General features: G+C 38.0%; 1 protein-coding gene across 1 annotated transcript; it reads left to right on the forward strand.

Annotated features, from left to right (window-relative positions):
* The first annotated feature begins 2,162 nt into the window (after positions 1-2,162).
* On the forward strand, positions 2,163-12,585 carry LOC148372294 (uncharacterized). The gene is made up of 5 exons (XM_088326959.1): positions 2,163-2,752; positions 3,858-3,958; positions 7,505-7,576; positions 7,686-7,832; positions 10,689-12,585. The coding sequence occupies exons 1-5, from the start codon at positions 2,740-2,742 to the stop codon at positions 11,046-11,048; spliced, it is 693 nt and encodes a 230-aa protein (XP_088183085.1). The 5' UTR covers positions 2,163-2,739; the 3' UTR covers positions 11,049-12,585.
* Positions 12,586-20,272: the final 7,687 nt, after the last annotated feature.

The raw sequence follows: 20,272 nt of genomic DNA on the forward strand, positions 1-20,272 counted from the left end.
ACAGCCGGTAAAAAAAGGAATCTGTTTCTGTTTAAAAAGCTTCAATAGTGGAGGCCGAGTGGCGATTTGTGCTGGTTCGGCTAACCAGTTTCATATTTACTTCACAAATATGCAAGTGCGGATCCAACAGGAAGAAGGGACGGAATATTTGACGCACATGATTTATAGGTTGTGTTGGTGCAAAGGTCCCACTGTAACTATTCCTCCGGGAAACATTTACATTTCATTATGTTTTACTGAGGGGCTCTTTTACTTTTTTAAGGCATATTGTGGGAAAAGATGATTATGATTTATTTGCATCTATTATCAAGCCTAGGACGTGATCCTTCAAGGTCATTTAGGCGTGTCGATGAGGTGTTGTCTTTTATTCAGATAACAACACAAAGATTTTCAATCAGTTTGCATTTGTCAGTTTAGAGTACCCCTACGGATGTCATCATGTCCTCACTAATAAGACAAATTTAAGTTAGCAGTGAGGTAAAACTTCCCTAGCTGACATTTGTGCACTCCTAGTAGGCCTAGTAATAAATAACTCAACATTTATCATCTGTTTGACATTTCTCAGGTTTGTGTGCCAGTATTTTATACTTACACTAACAATAGAATTGATTGTTACCTGGAAAAATTGTAAATGTTTACGACACTAAACTTTTGCATACAATTGGGAAAACCTTAGGTCATTGCTGAGAAGGCAATCAACTAAATAAGTTCTCGCTTGTTGCTAATCGTACTAGAAGCTTGCAGGATGAAGCATATTCTGAGCGTTAACATATAGTCATCATAATTGTCCTGTGTAATAGATCTCTTTTAGATGACAAATGTTCTTATTGTTAAATACTTGCATCTTATATGTTTGGTTGAGTCTCAAGACAAAAACATCGAATAAGCAACAACTTACACTATTTGATCTAAAACTACACAAGAAAGGTATAAATAACTGTAGAACTACTAGTGTACTTGTACAGCGCTTTCTTACTCATTTTTCAACCCAACACTGGGTTAGCTGTTCCACCAGGTTTTGGTTACTTCAAACCCCATGTTTTTAAGAGTAAAATCTGAAATGAAATCATTTGATTAAATTATCAACTCAATCTATTTGGAATTTAAAAAAAACAGCCAGCATCTCTGAGGTCCATTTTATAACCACCACTGGCTCAATTTTCATCCAATTTGGGTTACTTTTAACCCAACATTTTCAATAGTCAATTCTTGAACCCACATGCTGGATCATTTTTTTAACCCCACGTGCCTGCTACTGTATACTCAACTAAACATTGCTTTGGTTGCTTTTGTAGCCATCAGTGAATTAGGTAGCTTATTTCACACAAGTTTGGGTACTTACAAAGCCTTGGGTCAAATCATAAGCCATATGTGCAAGATATTCAGGTGACAACACTAACCAGCATAAGCTTGGGTGATTGAAATACCCACTAGTGGATTTAACCTTTAATCCAAATTACGTTCTTCTTAACCTAACGGTTTCAAAAGTCAAATTTGAAACAAACTTTTTTTAAACCAATTTGCTTGGTATAAACAACTATGAATTCTTTTGGTCACTTTTGTAGACAGCACTAAATTGGAGCTGTACAGAATTTGTAATTTTGCTACTCTCTGCCGCCGTTTTCTAGCTTGGTCATTTGATGCGCGTGCAAGTACATACATTTCTCGAATGAATTCTTCATCTTTCTGCTTATTGGGGTTTGGGTTGGTGTTTGGACTCCATTTAAGGCTGGGATTTTTTTCTTACTCATTTTCATGCTACACTAATAGTAATTCTACTAGTTGTCAAAGTAGCGAGAACTGGATATCCAATTGACTCAACGGCTTTCGATACACGGCACTTGAACGGAAACATTCAAAAGCAGACACATGATGACTTGCAAGTCCGGGACATGTTGCAACAGTTCCCTTTGGAAAAAATATCCTAATTTGAATCCTTGGATCATGTGAGGATGATGTAGCAGGCCCTGCTGGAATAGAAAGCCTCAGAGGTGTCGGAGCGGGGTAGGAGGGGGTGAGTCCAAATGAAAACCATACGATCCAGCAGCATGACTAAGCCTCACAGGAGGAGGAGGAGAAGGAGGGGGAGAATAAGGGGGATTCAGGGAATGTGGGGAGCAGGGGGAGGAGGCCGGGTCAGTCAATAGTGAGGGAAAACGTGTGTGCGGTAGGAGGGGCGGCCACTTAAAGGGAGCAGACGACCAGCCCCAGCATAGCACTTTCACTTTGAGCTGTCCGACGTAGGATACAGAGCAGCAGACCAGAGGAAGGCCACAGGCAAGGGACGCCACTGCCTCATCCATTAACCACTTTCCAAAAGACTTGATGGGGAGGATTTAAATTAGGCTGCTCGGGGACGCTTCTAGGTCAGCAGGGGAAAAGAGGGGGGGGTCAACTAGTGAAAGAGAGAAAGTGCAATTTAAACAAAAGCTCTGACAAAGCTCCGGTGGGGGAAATCTAAAGTGAGAGAGAAGGATGGCGTGAGAGGATCCACACTGGAAAGTACCAAAGCAAGGAATATTACCATGTCAGCGGGACGGCAGGACTGACGAGAAAGGGAAGGAGGGAGCAGCACGCACGCAGCGACGCACTTGGTGTCAAAGAACCCGCCGCAAGGCACAGAGGAGGAAAGTTTGCCTTTCACTGACACAGAGAGGCCCGTCCGTCTGAGGGCATGTGAGCGATTGCTGTCAACAACCACAGAAATGGAGAAGTGTCCATTTTCGGAAAAATAAAAGGATGTCACTGCCAGGTGAGAACTTTTGCGTGTTAATGAATATGCAGTGTATATAAATCAGGGAAGTCATTTAAAAAGAGTGGAATTACGTAGCTGCAATTAATATTTTACTGGATCAGTCTGAAGTGACATAACAGGGTTCAATGGTTTTGGAAACAACTTTATCCCCTTAATTTTCGGCAGTAAATTAATGGTTATTGCAATATTGATTACCAGTATATAAGATAGGTAGAAACATTTTGATAATTGCCTCATGCTCAGATAAAGACAAATGAACCATGAATCAATATGAAAGAAAGTTTTTGTATTTACTCCAGGTCAAAATTAGTCAACACTTTATTATTTACATCCTGTCATGGCCTGTTCACATGTGCAAAATGGCGCTAAGATGGACAAACCGTTGCTAGCACTTGTTTCACTTGCTGTAGTAATATTAACAATTTGTGGCGAAATAGGATGTTTCACCAGTTGGTAGGACGGATGTTTTAACTCTGTTTCACTCAATGTACTTTTCTTTCATTCTGCAAAAATAATGTGATACAAGAAATACTGTGAAATAAATAACTTGTGACTATCAAAAAGGTGTGAATATCTACCCCAGAGATCAATACATTGTTGTAAGTAGTCAACCACTTAAACTATTAAGCTTTTAATCCACTGATAGAGTCGTTTAGGGGTTGTGAGGCAAAAAATCAGGAGCAGTTTAAACACCAAAAAAAGTCGGAACCAGGGGCGATTAATTACACAGATTGAGAGAATTAGCCATTCCAAAACAAGTTTTACTTTGGGTTTGGGTGAAAGTTTTGCCTGAAATGCTATCGCTTCAGGTCTAAAAAAAAATCTCACATCTTATAGGGTAAAACACCATATCGAATTGGTTGTTTTTTCTTAGTCGCAGTGGTTTGAGGCAAAAACTGATCATAGAGATGGCAATTTTTTGGTCTGAAAATTTTGTTTGATCAGAAATGTAACTTTTTCCCCTCACATATGTCTCTACTTTTTTTTAAAGACCATGTAAAAGCACTTTTACCTCGTCTGGTTATTTCCCTCTAGAAGGTGTCAAACCACATAAGTTTCCACATGGTGATGTAAGCCTGTTTTGTCATGTGTCCTTTTACAGTTTTGCTCTTGCTATCACTCTTAACTGTCCTATGTGGTGGATGTGACTGGGAGGTGGTGAAGAACGTAAAGACAGCTATCGACGCAAACCCAACTGGATTTGTAAGTTGATGGCACTTGGACATGTTCATAGTCATGATCCTTAATACAAAAGACAAAAATTGTATTCAAAGACAGCAGTCATTACACTTTTTTTCATTGGGCTATTGTTTTGATGTGCCTGCAACTTAAGCCTGTCTACATGGCCTGCCTTTAAAATATTTGATATTCATCCCAACATTCTTTTTTATCTCATTTTTCTCAAGTCTTTTATGACATTTTTATCCAGAGGTGCTACGTCTAATCTCCTTGTAAACAATGTTCACTACGTTTTAATCAACGAAAATTAAAACATTTCTAAAAAAATTTAAATTCGAAAACAATTCGAAGACGCTTAAAAACTATGGTTGGGTGAAATGCAAAAAAAAAAACTTTAATGAATTTAAAATGTTACTTTGTGATTTGGTTTGTCAAAACTAACTTTTTAAGAAAAGTTATCCTTGAAAAAATATTTTTAATTAGATTCACAACAGTTTATTGGCTGTTCAAAACATGAGCTGGGTGAGACCCAAATGAAACTTGTAATAAATTCAAATTAATACAAGCTAATTTACTTTGTCAAAAACGCATCCTAGGAAAGCAAAAATTGCAATTACTTAAAGTGACGGCGTGTATTATTAAGTACCTCTTAGTGCTAAAACAAAACTTTGTTCATTACCTAAAAAAATAAAGAAAAAATACATAAACAATCATATAAACATCAATTTTGTATAATCATAGGTTGAGAAATGTGTATTTATTTTATGTAACTCATCCGCCACATTGATGCTGCGGGTATTTGAAATCCAAAAATCTCACAAAGGGCTTTGCAAACTAACGAACAAACAAAAAAGGTAATAATGGTGCGGTTCGGTCACTTTGAGCCTCCAAGGTTCATAGTCTTCCTTGTGGTTTTTAGCACTCGTTTTTTGTTGCATGGCACAATACAGTGATACCGTATCTAGTGATTGAATATTACATACAGTACTATGATTTTAAGTCGGAACAAATAAAAAAAACATTCAAAATATAAGTTGGGTGACCTGCAAATAAACATTTTAGTGAATTGGTAGTGTAACAATGTGATTCACCAATTCCAAAGCAATGTTTTTTGTTTTTCCCCCCGATTTTATCTGGCCATTGTTTGCCTTTGGTGACAGAAGAAACAGGGAAATTAAGTCTAAACATACCATTCATTTAAAACACTGGTTTACTTACTTTGAGTTTTTCACAATTTCCTGAACAATTAATGTATATCCTCAACTTGTGGTTACCATGAGAAGTTGAATCGTGGTTAGAATCAAAATGCCTAAAGGAAAGGGGGGAAAAAAGCAAACGCAATTTTTAAAATGATTTTGAATATTTTATTTACCGTATAATGTTTATAATTATTAGAAAATGTGTTAGACATTCAATATTGACTCTTTCCAACACAAAGTAAAGCTTTTATCGATTTCGTAACGTTACTTTGGTTGTTTTCGCGGGCGCCGCCATCTTGGAAATGTGGCGTCGCGTTAATGAGGCTGAGAAAGGGCTGAATACAATAGACCACTGCCTCCCTCAGGTCAAGATTGGAACTTGAACTTGAATTGTACCAAAAAATATACTAAAATCACTTAAAATTAGGAAAATATTTGCGTTTCTGGTCGCTCTTTTTGTCTAGTTTATCCCTCTTCTACGTTTAGTAGTGCATTTATCTTTAGTATTGACATTAGAATCAGAATTGTCTTTATTGTTATTGATAACAATGTAGTAAACATTGTTCACAACGAGATCAGAGGCGTGTTCAGGAGAGTGAGTGATTGCTATCGCGAGCTATCGCTAGCTTCTGAACGGCCAGTGATTATTGAGCGCTCGCGTGCCCCAGTAATCACGGGAGAAAGACTGCTTACTTTGATTTCCAACATGGCGTCGACAGTGCAGAAGATGGAGGATCTCACCCTGACGAGTGCTGTTGGCGATGTAATATATCGTCTTACATTGCCTGATAATGTTTGTGAACAATGCAAGACAGGTATGACCCTTCCACTGCGTTTAGGATAACCTTAACTGTGTCAATATGCGAACTGTCGCTCATATCAGCCAACTCGCTCAAAGCAAGCTGTAGAACGAAATCCATTGTACTGTCGTCGGCCATTTTGGATCAGTAAGGCAATCACAGTGAGCGATTACAAAACGTTCAGCAGTGCGCGGCAAGCGATTATCAAGAGACTACATGTCTGATCACTCTCCTGAACACGCCTCTGATGTGGCACACCTGAGGCGTGTTCAGGAGAGTGATCAGACATGTAGTCTCTTGATAATCGCTTGCCGCGCACTGCTGAACGTTTTGTAATCGCTCACTGTGATTGCCTTACTGATCCAAAATGGCCGACGACAGTACAATGGATTTCGTTCTACAGCTTGCTTTGAGCGAGTTGGCTGATATGAGCGACAGTTCGCATATTGACACAGTTAAGGTTATCCTAAACGCAGTGGAAGGGTCATACCTGTCTTGCATTGTTCACAAACATTACCAGGCAATGTAAGACGATATATTACATCGCCAACAGCACTCGTCAGGGTGAGATCCTCCATCTTCTGCACTGTCGACGCCATGTTGGAAAACAAAGTAAGCGGTCTTTCTCCCGTGATTACTCGGGCACGCGAGCGCTCAATAATCACTGGCCGTTCAGAAGCTAGCGATAGCTCGCGATAGCAATCACTCACTCTCCTGAACACGCCTCAGGATAAACATGTACTGTAATCAAACAAAATAAAGTAGATTTTAAAAAGACTATTGGGACAGGAAATTTTAAAAGGTAGATCTTTTAGACTGGTTTAAGTTGCTCATGAATCAAAATAATAGTGCAATGAAAATACTGCAAAGACCTCCGTTTTCCTTGCGTCATATACGTTTTTTGACCATTTCAAAATGTGTACGCAATATAAAAAATTTTGTATGGTAAAATTTTTAATACATTGCTACGTATAATAGGTAACACTGAATTGACAGCAAATGGAGAAAAAACAAACAAGGGTGCTAAAAGAATTGCTTGTGTTGTTTATTTTGTAAACAAGACAAGCTTGTTTACACAAATTACTGTGAGTAAATGGGTGCCACGTTGTGTTTGTAATAAGGCGAATTGCAATGATTAATAAGGAGAGCAATTGGCCAAGGTTGACAGGTATACAATGACATTAGTAGCAACATTTTGCAAAAACAACATATAAAGACACGTTTTTCCAATACGTCGGCTGGATATTTATTGCACAATCTTATGTGCTTGAATGGGGTTGTGAATGCCTTTCAAAGGAAAATTTCTCAGAGACTTTTAGTCCTTGTTTTAAGGGAACTTATGCAACCAAAGAATATTAACCTCTAACTGAAAAAAACCTCGTTGTTTGAACTTATGAACTCTCCCTAAAAAAATCATGTCACCCTAACCCAGTGACGCAATAGATCAGCTGCAAATTGTGTTGTACCCACATGACAAAGCCTTCTGAAAATGACAAAATCATGCAGCTTTCGACAAAATGATCACTGAAGCTTGTGTCTTGGACTCATTTTTTTCTTTCCTCTCTGTCTAGCGGACTGTATTTCCCAAAGATTACTATGTGTTGCATCACTACACAAAAACCATGTTGTGTGACACTGATCCGGTGAGTAGCAGTTACCAGTAGTTGACTGGAATTGACTATGTCCTGTAAAGATTTGTGGCATATTCCTGCACACTAAATGCTGACTTGTGGTGTTCTTTTTTCACTGCAGTGTTGTGTATTCCCTGCTGCGATTATCCTCCTAGAATCCTGGAATGTGCTATTGAGAAACCTCTGGGATGAACACTTAAATCACTCCTTGATTTCTGATCTGAAGCAGACACTGGATATAATCATAAAAATGAATAAAAACACAGAGGTAGTATTTGTTTTGTGCCTTGTATACGCAAGACAATAATGTCATTGATTCTTTTTAAACATTTGAGAGTAGGTTTGACCTGTTCAGTTTATTAAAAATGAACCGACAAAAAGAAAAATAAATATGATTGGATAGGTGACAGAACAATCATGATGGTATTAGTGGCTGCAATGAATTTAGCTTGAAATAAGTGGTAAACGAGTGCTAATGATTGGTGGAATTGAACACGCTTATAAAGAAGTTGTGCTTATTTGTTGCTGAAGGAAGTCACTATGTTATGTTTGTAGCAAGTACAAGTCTATTAATGACCTTGGTGTCACTCCCGTCCCGTAAACAACCCTCCAGCCCATAAAAAAAGTTATATTTTATAAAACATCTGATCTGCACAATTAAAGTGGACTGCGCTCAAAGTCAACATAAAAATGAGATACATATCATGGCTACATTTTCCTTTGTTTTGTAAATGCATTCATATTTGACACTTTTTTATTACAAAAATTACAAACCACAAAGTGTTTCACTACAAAAACAATTGTCGAACAAAAATCAAACCATTAATTTCCTTTTTTCCTTTTGAATTTTCAACACATTTGATCAAACGAAGTGCTTATAAAAGGGACATATCATTTTGCTTTAATTATTTCAGATTTAAATCAATATTAGATAGATAGATAGATAGATAGATAGATACTTTGTTCATCCCCGAAGGGAAATTCACATTTCCAGCAGCATCCCTGAGCTGAGAACAATCGAAAATAACACGGGAGCTGCTGGAGTGGCTGCCATTCGTGACGGCGCCGGAAGAAAAGATTCAATTTGAATCATGTACAAACAAACAAACAAACAAAATAGTAGATATCTGCGTATTCATTCAGTTTTGATCATCGAATTATTAATTTATTTTCTGCATTTGTTGATGGTGATTGCGAATAACGGGCTTGTCTTTTTCCATTTTTCTACTTTCTGTACTTCTTTCTTTAACATCTTAGTACAACATAATTCGTGATGTCAATCATCAAAGCAAATGAGCCGTAAAAGTAAGCTCTCTTTGATAAATTGAACAAGGAAAAAAGCCGTTTGTCTAATAAAAAGACTGACCTTCGCTCGACAAGAATTACCAACAACAATATTATGATCTGTATCTGATCCAGCAAGGTGATCAGTAAATTATTATCTTTCCTCCCGGTCGCAAAATGTTTTAACCCAATGCGTTACCCCACCCCTGTCTTGAAAAAACACTTACCCAGAAAAATTGTATTGCAAAGACGTAAATAGACCTCCATGCAAATAAACTTCGTCATTTGGTGAAAAAGTGAAAGTTTAAAGAGAGTCTTTTTCAAGTTGTTTGGAATAGGACATTTGGGGAGCTGAATTTAGACCATGCCTAACAAAGTAAACACAACAATTATTTTTTGCAACTTAATTTGGTCCACATTGTATGTGATGATGGTCAAGAGTTAGCTCCATTCCAAAAATATTTTTTCACAAATATTCAATCAGATATAATTTGTTAATGATAAAACTTTAGGTTTAACAATTTTATACGACAAAAAATGTCGAATTTTGACAAAAAATGATACATGAAAGTTTTACTATTAAACAATTGCATACCTGTCAACCTCAGCCAATTGCACCCCTTATTAATGATTGCAATTCCCCTTATTAAGCGATATTCAACTTTACAAACATAACGCGACACCTACTTACTCACAGCAAGACAGACTAAGTAGAGTTTAAACAAAGATCATTCGTGTGAAATTTTATCCGCCAAATCAACACCACAAACAATTCTTTCAGCATCTTTCTTAGTTCTTTCCCCAGCTGCAGTAAATGTAGTGATGTTTATCATAAATTGGACTACATTAAAAAAAGAAAAAATCGTGTCCAAAAATTGTTTCACAGCGTACAGTTTAAAATAATCAAAAAAGATATAAAATATAGAGGGGAAGTATAACTTGACAGGTATACAATTTTGAAAATGAAATTTGTATAGTGAAAGTTTATTGTGTTATGTTAATGCCTAAGGTATTGAGTTTTTCCTTGCCCTCGTGTAGGTTTTAGATCAGGGGATGGCGTAATAATAGTAGTCTGTAATAGTCTGTGATCTGTGCAGCCCTTTGAGACTTCTTGTGATTAAGGGCGTCACAAATAAACATGACTTGACTTGACATGAAAAAAAAATACTTCAAAAATTCTACAAAAATACTACCACATTGATTCTACAATACATAAATACTACCGGTACATGAAAATATTACCCCAGGAAATACAACGACAGTCATAATACAAAATATGACAGAAATACTACCATGGAAATACTACAAAGATACGACTATAGTAATACTATAGAGATACTACAGATATACAACAAAATACTGCAGAAATACTAAAAAAAATACTACTATGGAAATATTACAAAAAACACTACTTCAGAAAGCAGAATGATACTACAGTAAAACTACGGAAACACTAAAAAACTACAACAAAAATCTGACTGCAAAAATACTATAAAAAACTGCAAAAAAACTACAGTAATACTACAAAATTAAACATAAAAAAAGTGCTTAAAATAGGGACTTAATATAATATTTTGCTTTAATTGTGATTCGTTTCGTAACAAATATAATGGTTATTATTTAAAAGCAAATAATTATAACATAAAAATAATTATAACATGTAAATGTCTGCATGTATATTTATTCATAAATCTAAAAAAACATCGTTAGTACTCCAGGATGGGCCCCTTTGGCCACATTTTGGAACCCAATGAAGCTCTGACTCCAAATAATTGCCCACCCCTGAACAACACCTTTCGATGCACTTTTCTTAACTACAGACTGTGTTTGTGTTTACTAGAGATTACGAGAGGAGATGGACCTGTCCCAGTTTTCCCCTCTTTTCTCTTCTCCCGATGAGCTCCTCAAGCTCACGTCAGATTTGTTCGCCCGTTGGCTGGAGGTGGGATGCTCCCCTTCCATGGAAATCTGCAAACCCCCCACTCCGCCACCCCTGGCTGAGAAAAAGGAGTACAGTCCATCCAAGGTTCGAATCCTTACCACCCGGGCCATCAGGAGCAGGATGGAGGAAGCCCAATTGGCTCGGCTGAGAGACGTTACCCAACCTCCGTCCAACCGGAGTCCCGCCTCCCTTTTTATGAATCCCAACTCTGTGTGGAGCCTGATATTGTTTCGACTCTGCTGGTGGTTGTTGCCATAGGAACATAAAAGGATCATTTTTGTATTGTTTCCCGGACGAGGCACGCAAAATGCAAGACATTTCCTGGCACTGAATGATTGTTTCCTTTCTATTTGTGTTGTGATGCAGTATGCTGGCGTTACCATATGAAGTGAGATGCGCAGGTTGCATTTTTTTATACGTTTTTGTCTTTTTATGCTACTTTCAATGCACCAAAAGTACAAATACAACAGTGCATTGATACCTGGGCCTTCAAAGGGGACTCTTTACTTACTGCAATTATAACATCACACTTTATAGAAATCAGTACAATAGACAATTTTGAGTACAGTTCTGTTTAGAATCCATATTTATCTAATATATGAGAAAACAAAGAAAGATATAATAGATTACATTATATTTTCCGGGATTGCTAATTACAGTGTACAGTTTGCTGCAGACATATTTTGCTAGTCGAAGTTGGCTGTAATATGACATATTCCATCATTTTGGGGGCTTATGAAAACAACGATTTATCTTTTATTCAAAAGGTACAATTTTGGGGTTGTTTTGTACAATATTGCCCACATTTTTTTTTGTTCTGTTTCAAAACAAATTGACGCTTTTATTTTTTGAATGACCGACTTTTGGGTGAGTTTTTGTTCACAACAACCTTGGAAGTTGAGTCAAATTAACCCAAGTAATGGATCAGTCTACGCTTAATCCAAATTAGGTTATTTTTGACTGAATTTTTTTAAAGAGTCGGAAATTGTGTGAATTTGAAATCTGAAAAAAAAATGACATTAGCTAACACTCTGTAAACAGTTGGGTTAAAAACAACCTGAGTTAGGTCGAAAGTGGACTAATCCAATACTTGGGTTGATTTGACCCAATGCCCTGTGTAGTTTCCCTGACACAACTCTCAAAAATTCGACTTGAAACATGAGATTTCTTCAGAAAATTATTTTGTTTGTTAGTTTGTTTGTTTGTTTGTTTGTTTGTTTGTTTGTTTGATATAGCACCCCCCAAAATTGGTTCATTTTATACTAAACAGTTTAGGTCAATTCATTTGGAACAATCCAAACAATTGGGTCATTTAGTGTAAAACAACACAGAAAAATGGGTCAAATTCACCCAAGTGTTGGGTTGGTCTTGTTTTTGACACAAGACGTTTTAAAGTGAAAGGCTAATCGGCCAGCTCTTGAAGAACTAGGCTAATCATATTGACATAAGAACACATAGACACTGAAATACGATTGGACAAAATGAATTTAGGTTAAAAATGTGTGCCCGTTTTTGCTGACTGTCAATGGTCTCAAGTGATGTAAGAACACCTGCATGCACATTCCAGTACTCGCCCTCGAGATAGAACATGCCGCTGAGCTCCAGCTAGCTAAACTTTTTGCGCTAACAAGAAATACATGCGGAAACAGCCAATGCACGATAAGCCTTCACGTGTGTGTCTGATGTGGAATCGGTCACATTTGTTTACAATCGCTGTTTTGGGAACTGTAGAATATGACTTCTAAAGACGTTTACTTTTGTATTAAAAAAATGTGAATAAAGCCATTTTGCTATATTTTTGTCATTTTTTTGTTTAGGATGATTTGTTTTGAAATATTTAGAAATTCAAACAGATGAAGGCTACAGTATCTGATTGGATGTTCTGGTCGCCATTTTAGTGGTACTTGTTGAGTCTTGTCGTGTTAGTAGTACTACAGAGTAAGGTACATTATAATCATCACCTGCGAACCACGTGAGCTTTGTAATAATCTTTTGGTTTGGGATCTAAGAATATATATGTGTTTGTTTGTCTCTTTGTCGAGTCAAGTCAGCTCATGTTTTTTTTGTCTAGCCTTTAATCACAAGAAGTCTTAAAGGGCTGGACAGACCACAGACTATTGTTACAACATCCCCTTATCTAAAACCTACATGAGGGCAAAGAAACCTCACGTTGAGAGTAAACAGACAGTATAGATCTGACAAACATCTTTCACAGGCAGTCAGGTAGGTAACTCCAGATGTGAAAAACGCACACACAAAAAGCTGACTCAGTATTTTTTTTCCCAAAAAGAGATTCCACCCTTCCAGGCCAGAACAACGTTTAATATCAAAGCCACTCTTGACAGGCTTCAGATAGGTTACTCCAGATGTGAAAACTGCAATAATTAGCTGACTAGGCATTTTTGTGTTTTTCTGACTCAGCACCTTGGCCAAAAAGGGAAATGCCACACAATAATGGTTAAGGGTCTCAACATTTCAGTGACCAGAAACAGAGACAGGACCCACTTGCGTTCGTTTTTTTCTCAGCTTTATTTAGAAGAAGGAAATGGCTTGCACCCATGATCCGGTGATCGTCGGTCACAGGCAGCAGATCGCTTGGAACGCAAAAGTGGCACTTCCGTGGCGAGCGAAGGCAGTGTCGAGAGCGGGGGAAGAATATGTCGATGGCCGGGACGGTGGAGCAAAAAACGTAATCGAGTTCAGAAAAGGGGGCGGAGCCGGGAGTCAATCAGAAATCAGGACAGGATAGAGTCAGGGTCGAAAAAGGGCTTGCCTAGCGTGGGCTGTGGTTCACAGACGGACTGACATCCGGTGACAGGGGTTTAAAAAGAGAACAGCCTAACAGCGTCCGAGGCAGTTGGCGCCAAAGGAGCCGACTCAGGTGCCTCACATCAGTAATCATGACACAACATGACTTATCGTGAGAGAGAGAGAAGAGAAGAAGATCATTTACTTTTATTGTCATTCTTTGTAACCATGCACACAGAACGAAATGTCAATACACCTGACCAGTACAGTTAAACTGTAGCGAGCTGATGCAGCCGCAGCCAAACAGGGCGCAGCCATTTTGTTGGGAGTCATTAGGTGACCAACCTCCCCCAATTCCAACCCTTAATGCCGAGCGCCAAGCAGGGGGGCAATGAGTACCAATGTTGTCTTAAGTATGACTCGGCCGAGGCTTGAACCAGCGACCTCCCAGTCTCGGAGCGGGCGCCCTACCATCTAGGCTACCGAACTGATGTCACAGGCCACACCCCTTTAGGTCACACTTCAACCCATTTAACATGCGGGTGTCTTTTTGCTTAATATTGTATTGAAAAAAAAAAAAATTCTAAGTTTGTGTCTTTTATTTCATAATAATTTAAATATTTTTAATTATTACGGAGTTATAATAAAATTGGGCCTTAAACTGTTGTAAAAGGCATTTAAAATAATTCAAAAGATTGGCTTTTGAGGCATGTAAATTTGATTAAAGTGACACTGTTTAATAGTTTACTATTAGAGGCTGTTATAGCTCAGAATGAAACTGAAGCATGTGCATTAGAACAAGACGCACTATGGAACCCAAGGGATAACACTTAGCAGCTGGAGTTGGTCAGAGCTGCCATACATGGCTAACTTTAGCAGCCAGCATTAAAAGCCACCAAAAGATTAGAAGAGCGAATCAGAATTTCTTGACTCTGACTCTCTGAAATCAGCGACTTACATGACTAGTTGTGGAAGGCAAATGACACTGAAGGATGAAGCCAACACAGAACAGCTACCAATATTAGTGGCTAAAAATGAACCACAGCCTGCAACAAAGTGGCTCCCAGGAGTGGCTAGAAGAGGAGACAATTGAAAAAAGTTGAAGATGACTAAATCACGGGACTCGGTGAGTATCAGATGCCGGATTCAGTTGTGGAAGGTTAGTGGCCAGTAAATGCACCACCAGGACGAGTTACCTTTGAAAAATTGTCATCCTGGCCACTGTAGTAGTAAAATGGCGGCCAAACATGTTGGGGCATATCAAGCTGTGCAATATAATGACACATTTCTTAGTCACGTTTTTGTGATAATAGATGTGTTTTTGCTTTTTTTTTTAATCAATGGTGTTTTGTTGAAATAAATTAGGTATTTTAAACCACTAGAGGTCGTTTTATACACACCGGGGGCTTTAATGCAACTTTTTAATGGTACCGTTTCTTGAATTATAGACATCTGGAGGCCCCACTGTGTTCCTTGTTCAAATTTCTGTCTGTAAAAAGGTCTGGGGTAAGACTAAAGAGCCAACGTGTGGTTTCTGTTACTGTGCCCTATGTCAGTGATTCAGTCATTTTGTTTGTTTAATCTAAAATTGAAAAGGTTTGTTAATGATTGGACATGCCCCCTTTCAGGTTGCAAAGTCTGCTTTTATCCATGCTGAAAGGGGAAACAGACAAACTAGCTTTGGCTTGTTTGTTTTTTCTGGGTTGCTTGGGAAAACGAAACTAAACTATCCGCTCCAAAAATCCCAATCAGGGAGGACTCTGCTGTGGTTCAAACTTTTTGAGTGTATCAAGATCTTCAAGTGAAAGGAACTTGCAGCCGCATTTTTAACGTTTGTACTTGCCCATGCTTGTGCAAACACTCACGGGTATGTCCTGGCAAGACCCCTTGTTGTTTTGCAAGCCTTACAATGAGGAGGCATGTTGCCCTGGACACTGTGGAAGCTAAATTTTCATTGATTTGTTTGCTTGCATTTTTCGTTTTGGCCAGGGACAAATCCAACAGTTTACAGTGCCAGCAATAAACTTGGAGCCCAGCGAATAAACTTTTGAATCACCAAGGAGTTGAACAGTCTGGCCTTGGACTTTTTTCTTAGATTTCTAATGTAATTTAAATGTATTTGCTGTGTGTTCAGTTTGAATGTACAATATCTTGATGATTTTCAGAAGACTTTTTAGTGGAAGTGAAACAAGATACAAGATAAAAGAGGGCCTCTGACAAACCTTTTTGCTAGCACTTAAAATTAGATCACATGTAAATTTCAAGTCAAGTTTATTTGTACAGCCCTTAATCACAAGGAGTGTCAAAGGGCTGCACAGACCACAAATTATTGCAAACTACAGAGTATTATTACACGTTCCCCTGATCTAAAACTTACATGAGGGCAAGGAAAAACTCATTGTTACTGTATGAACAATATTATCTTGTCATATAACTTTATATATTTGTTAGGGTTAATATTTTCGTAGGTTAACCCCAAGTGATCAATAAGAGAGGCAAAATGTAGTTTTAGAATTTATTAACTGCGCAGTGGTAGACGAATTCAAAAAAGTTTTAGCGTCTCCTATGTTTCTCGTGGTGCAACCCGGTTTTGTTCAAAACGTGCGCATGCGCAGAAAGTATCAATGACGTCACACATACGTTTCCGGTTCAAAGTTCGCCCATAGATAGCAATTACAAACGATGTCATAGCTTTCGGTACAAAACAGCAGAAAAACGAGTTGTAATACAAGTCAAGCACATCAGGATTATTTGTAACATAGAAGACAGAGAAATACACAATTAACTAAAAACGATTAGATTTGACATTTCCCCCCTGTTGTGGATTTCGAAGGATATCAGTGATAGTACCAGAGATTTTCAAGTTAACACATTAAGAAAAACAACAGGTTAGTAGTTTCGTGGAGGGGCGAAAAACCTTCGTAAAGGAGAAAAATTCCCCTCCTCCCACCTCATTTTCGTGAGGTCGAGAGTGTTTCTTATGCTAGAAAACGTTGTAGTAATGTGCGATAGTTAACTATAAGAATCACAGATAAAACGAACAAAAACCATAATACAAAAAACACAAAACAAAAACCCTGCCTGTGTGTTGGTCTTCACAGGGCCTGAATGACTTGGTGAGCGGGACTCGATTAGCTTACCCACTCAAATGTTCGCGTGTGCAATAGAGAGGTTTCCCTTTGTTGGTAGGGATGAGTTCTTTTAGACAATGCTGTCTAAGTCCATTAAAATTCGGTGTATGGGAACTGATACCAATAAAACAAAGCAGTCCGCAAAGTCCAAAATTTTCAACATTACGATAGAAGAAATTGAACCTTATCTTATTTCCTCCCTTAGTTGTTAGGATTCTCATTTTGGTACTTTTACGACCATTTCTCTAGATATCATTATAGAATATAATGCCTATTCTTTCGGAAGAATAGATTAGGGCACTATTGGCAGCTTTTGATGCAGTCTTTCATGAGCATGAGCACCGTAAGAATCCCCACACCTTTTATTACTAGCAAAATGTATATGGTCTTTAACGGTAGGACTTCTTTCCGACACTGCCGAAATGACGAACATAGATGGCTGAAGTTGAGCGAGAGGTCTCAGCACCAGCATGTTCCCATTTTAGAGAACTGGATCTCTGGATAACTCCATGGCCCCCGGGGCCTTTGAGCGGCACGGTGACCTGCTGGGTCGGGGCCACGTGGCCATGAATAGACGCCGGGCGATCGCCACCTTTGCATCGCTCCAGTTTGGTCTTGAGGGCAGAGTAGGAGTCGGCGTGTGCAGGGTTATGAGTGAAGGACTGGGAGAGCTTCTTACGAGGGTTATCGTCGAAGAACTCGATGACGAAGGCCTGCTGGCTCAGGCGCTCGGGTGGACCCTGCTTGGAGGGGACTGTGAAGGGGGATGGGACCCAAGGGGGGCTTTGGCACGGGGGGCATTCTGGGGAACGGAGCGACCACCAGGGCTGTCTCATCAGGCTGGATTTACTTCTGTCCTTTGAGCGCCGGGTCCTCAGAGTTCCGTCGTCATGGTGATGACCTCCTGGCGTGATGATGTGTCGCTTGTAGATGAGATGACACCATCCAGTTGTCCACATTGGATTGCTCCTCTTTTCGGATCTGGCAAGTTAGCTTCTTCCCTGAGATGACAACAGCCTCCTGCGTCGAGGCGGACGTGTGTGGAGACACAGTTGATGGCGCGAGTGCTGGAACACTCCCCAGAGTCCTGACAGCTGCCCTTGGGAAGAAAAGTTAGGTTCGAAGCTCCCTGGGCAGACAGAACTCAGTCATCTGTTCAGCAGGGGTCACCATCCCCTGTATGGATGAGAGAAGCATAATGAATATCATAGAACTGAATATTCCGGGAAAGCTATAGATAGGAAAAAGGATAGTCAGGACTTAATTAAAAAATTTTTTATTAATAGAATGTACTATTCTTATTTCTTCCCCCCCCCTCTTGAGACTTCATGGCTCAAAGCTAATTAAAAAAAATTCATTTATAGATTTGTATATTTTCTCAAGTTGTCTTTATATTTATTTTAAGTGAAATCAAAATCCCCACTATAAGATGCCCTATCCATTTTGAGCGTTCTATCCCAAAATGCTAACTCGAAGATAAACAATTTATTTTTTAAATTGTCAGGTCTAAATTTCAAATTTTGCTTTTTCACTAAATCTAGTCACTGAATCAGTCTAACCATCATCCTTGTCAGAATCATTTACCTTGATTTGAGTGTTCTCTTTTGTAGATTGATCACATTTGAGAAAAAAATTTGTATGCACCTTTTATTTGCATTTTCTTTTGATTTTCAATGTGTTATTTTGCTGTTGGCCATTCCCCTCGAGGCAGATGACCAGGATAGATTGTTAAATTATCAATTTAACCCAAGAAAAGACGTTTCTATTGTTATGATTCACCCTTTGTTTTGCCTTTTGTAAAAATCATAACCTATGTATTATCTTTTCAGTAAGTAAATTTGTTCAAAATAACAGTATTTTGCAAAGAAAGCAGGTAATTCACGCTCAAAGTGAATGATTTTGCCAAAAATGAAAAATACCATCCCAAAATGTTCTCAATGTGGGCGATTTTCTAATGGTGAATGGTTATTTAAATCGATTTTTGTTGATCAATTTGATAACCATTGTAAATTTGTTATATTACAACATTTCTTTTGTGTAATATTTTTCTATTCGTCCAAATTTCGCAATTTGAATCTCAAAAAAACAGTTATATGGAGAGCATATTCAGAAGACAATTTCGGAAAAAACGAGGTTATAACTTATTTTTTACCGAATGTCTCAATTCTTCCCCCCTGAGTTAAAACCTAAGTTCCCAATCTTTGAATAGGAGTGAAATCAGACACATTTATAAATTTGCAAGATTAATTTATCAATCTTCCTCAAATACATTTACACTTTGTATTAACAAGACTCTATAAAACTTCAAGCAGACGTGTTCTTGAATGTTGTTGTCTTTCAGTCTTTTGATTTGCTTATTCCACATTTCATTCACCAGTTGAATGTTGCTTTTGGCCCATCAAAAATAGTTTTTCAAAAATGTGTCCATGTCAAACACAAAATGACTTTATTGACTTTTCTGTCAGTTCCACTGGCAACGACTGCAGGAATCTCCTGTTAGCTGTCTGAAAAGCAGCTGGGATGTGCCCCCAACACTCCCATGATGTCGTTGTTGAGCGTAGTTGGGATGTGCTCCATCTCACTCCCTTGGCCTCGCTGTTGATAAGCGGCGCAGATAATGCATGACTGATGTCTTTGGCTCTTTCAGCAAATGATTTTTGTCCATGATTTCTTTTTGACAGGGTGGTATGTCCTTTGAAGAGTAAATGGACTTTCAAAAAGAGTCTTTTGGTGGAATTCAGACACTTAAGAGTCTCGTTAATTCCATTGTGCTTATGTAGTGGGATTTTTTAATAAATTGGCCGCATTATTCAATGTCTTAAATTTTTCTCTAAATTTAAGTACTCGTAGACATTATCTTGGTTTAATTAATTTCTATCCATTTATTTCCCATGCAATTATTCTTAATTTAGCCCGAATTGTCTCGAAATCAACTAATCCATTATTTCCTATGGCCCTCTTACAGATTGATCAGTTTCTCATTGTGTTCTAAAAATGCTCTTCCATAGAAACAGTTTCTTTTCAACTCAACCAAAAGTCAGCATTTGTTACACATTTGTTTATCATTTGTCAATTGTAACGCTCATTCTAAAAAAATTCAGTGTGTAATCAATTGTCCTCCCAATTTCCTTTTGGGCTAAATTTGTCAAAATTCCAAATTCTCACACTAAATATCAAAAATCTCAAAAGGTCTGAAAAAAAATTCTCAAAAATGCCAAATCGAACTTAATGTCATAAGTTTTCTAATTGTATTTTGTTCTCTCTGTAATCATAATCAATCTTTTGTTATTGATTCAATATAGAACAATACATACCCGTCACTTATGAATTATCTTGTTGAGTGTATCCATTTTATTTTCATTATCTCTTATTTTGCGCAACAATCTTCGTTTCTACGCACTAGTCTTCGTTCTAAGCATCCTTTCAAGATCCCTTGTGATTAAAGCTAAACAAATTAACGATCTGGTCCAACTATTGCTACTTGTTTCTCTTTTTCCTGTTTAAAAGAAAAAAAAATAGATTCAGTGACTGAAATAGCTTCAGCTACGTTATGATTTCTAGTCTCCAATTCTTTTTTGTGTTAATTTGTCGTCATTTTCAAAC

This window comes from Urocampus carinirostris, chromosome 2, assembly GCF_059441175.1.
Source record: "Urocampus carinirostris isolate Australia breed hairy pipefish chromosome 2, RoL_Ucar_1.0, whole genome shotgun sequence".
Taxonomy (NCBI): domain Eukaryota; kingdom Metazoa; phylum Chordata; class Actinopteri; order Syngnathiformes; family Syngnathidae; genus Urocampus; species Urocampus carinirostris.

Bases quoted from the DNA above. Each gene is read 5' to 3' on its own strand.
- LOC148372294 (XM_088326959.1), top strand. The intron at 7,577-7,685 runs GTGAGTAGCAGT...TTTTCACTGCAG, and splicing joins TGTTGTGTGACACTGATCCG to TGTTGTGTATTCCCTGCTGC. The intron at 7,833-10,688 runs GTAGTATTTGTT...TGTGTTTACTAG, and splicing joins AAATGAATAAAAACACAGAG to AGATTACGAGAGGAGATGGA.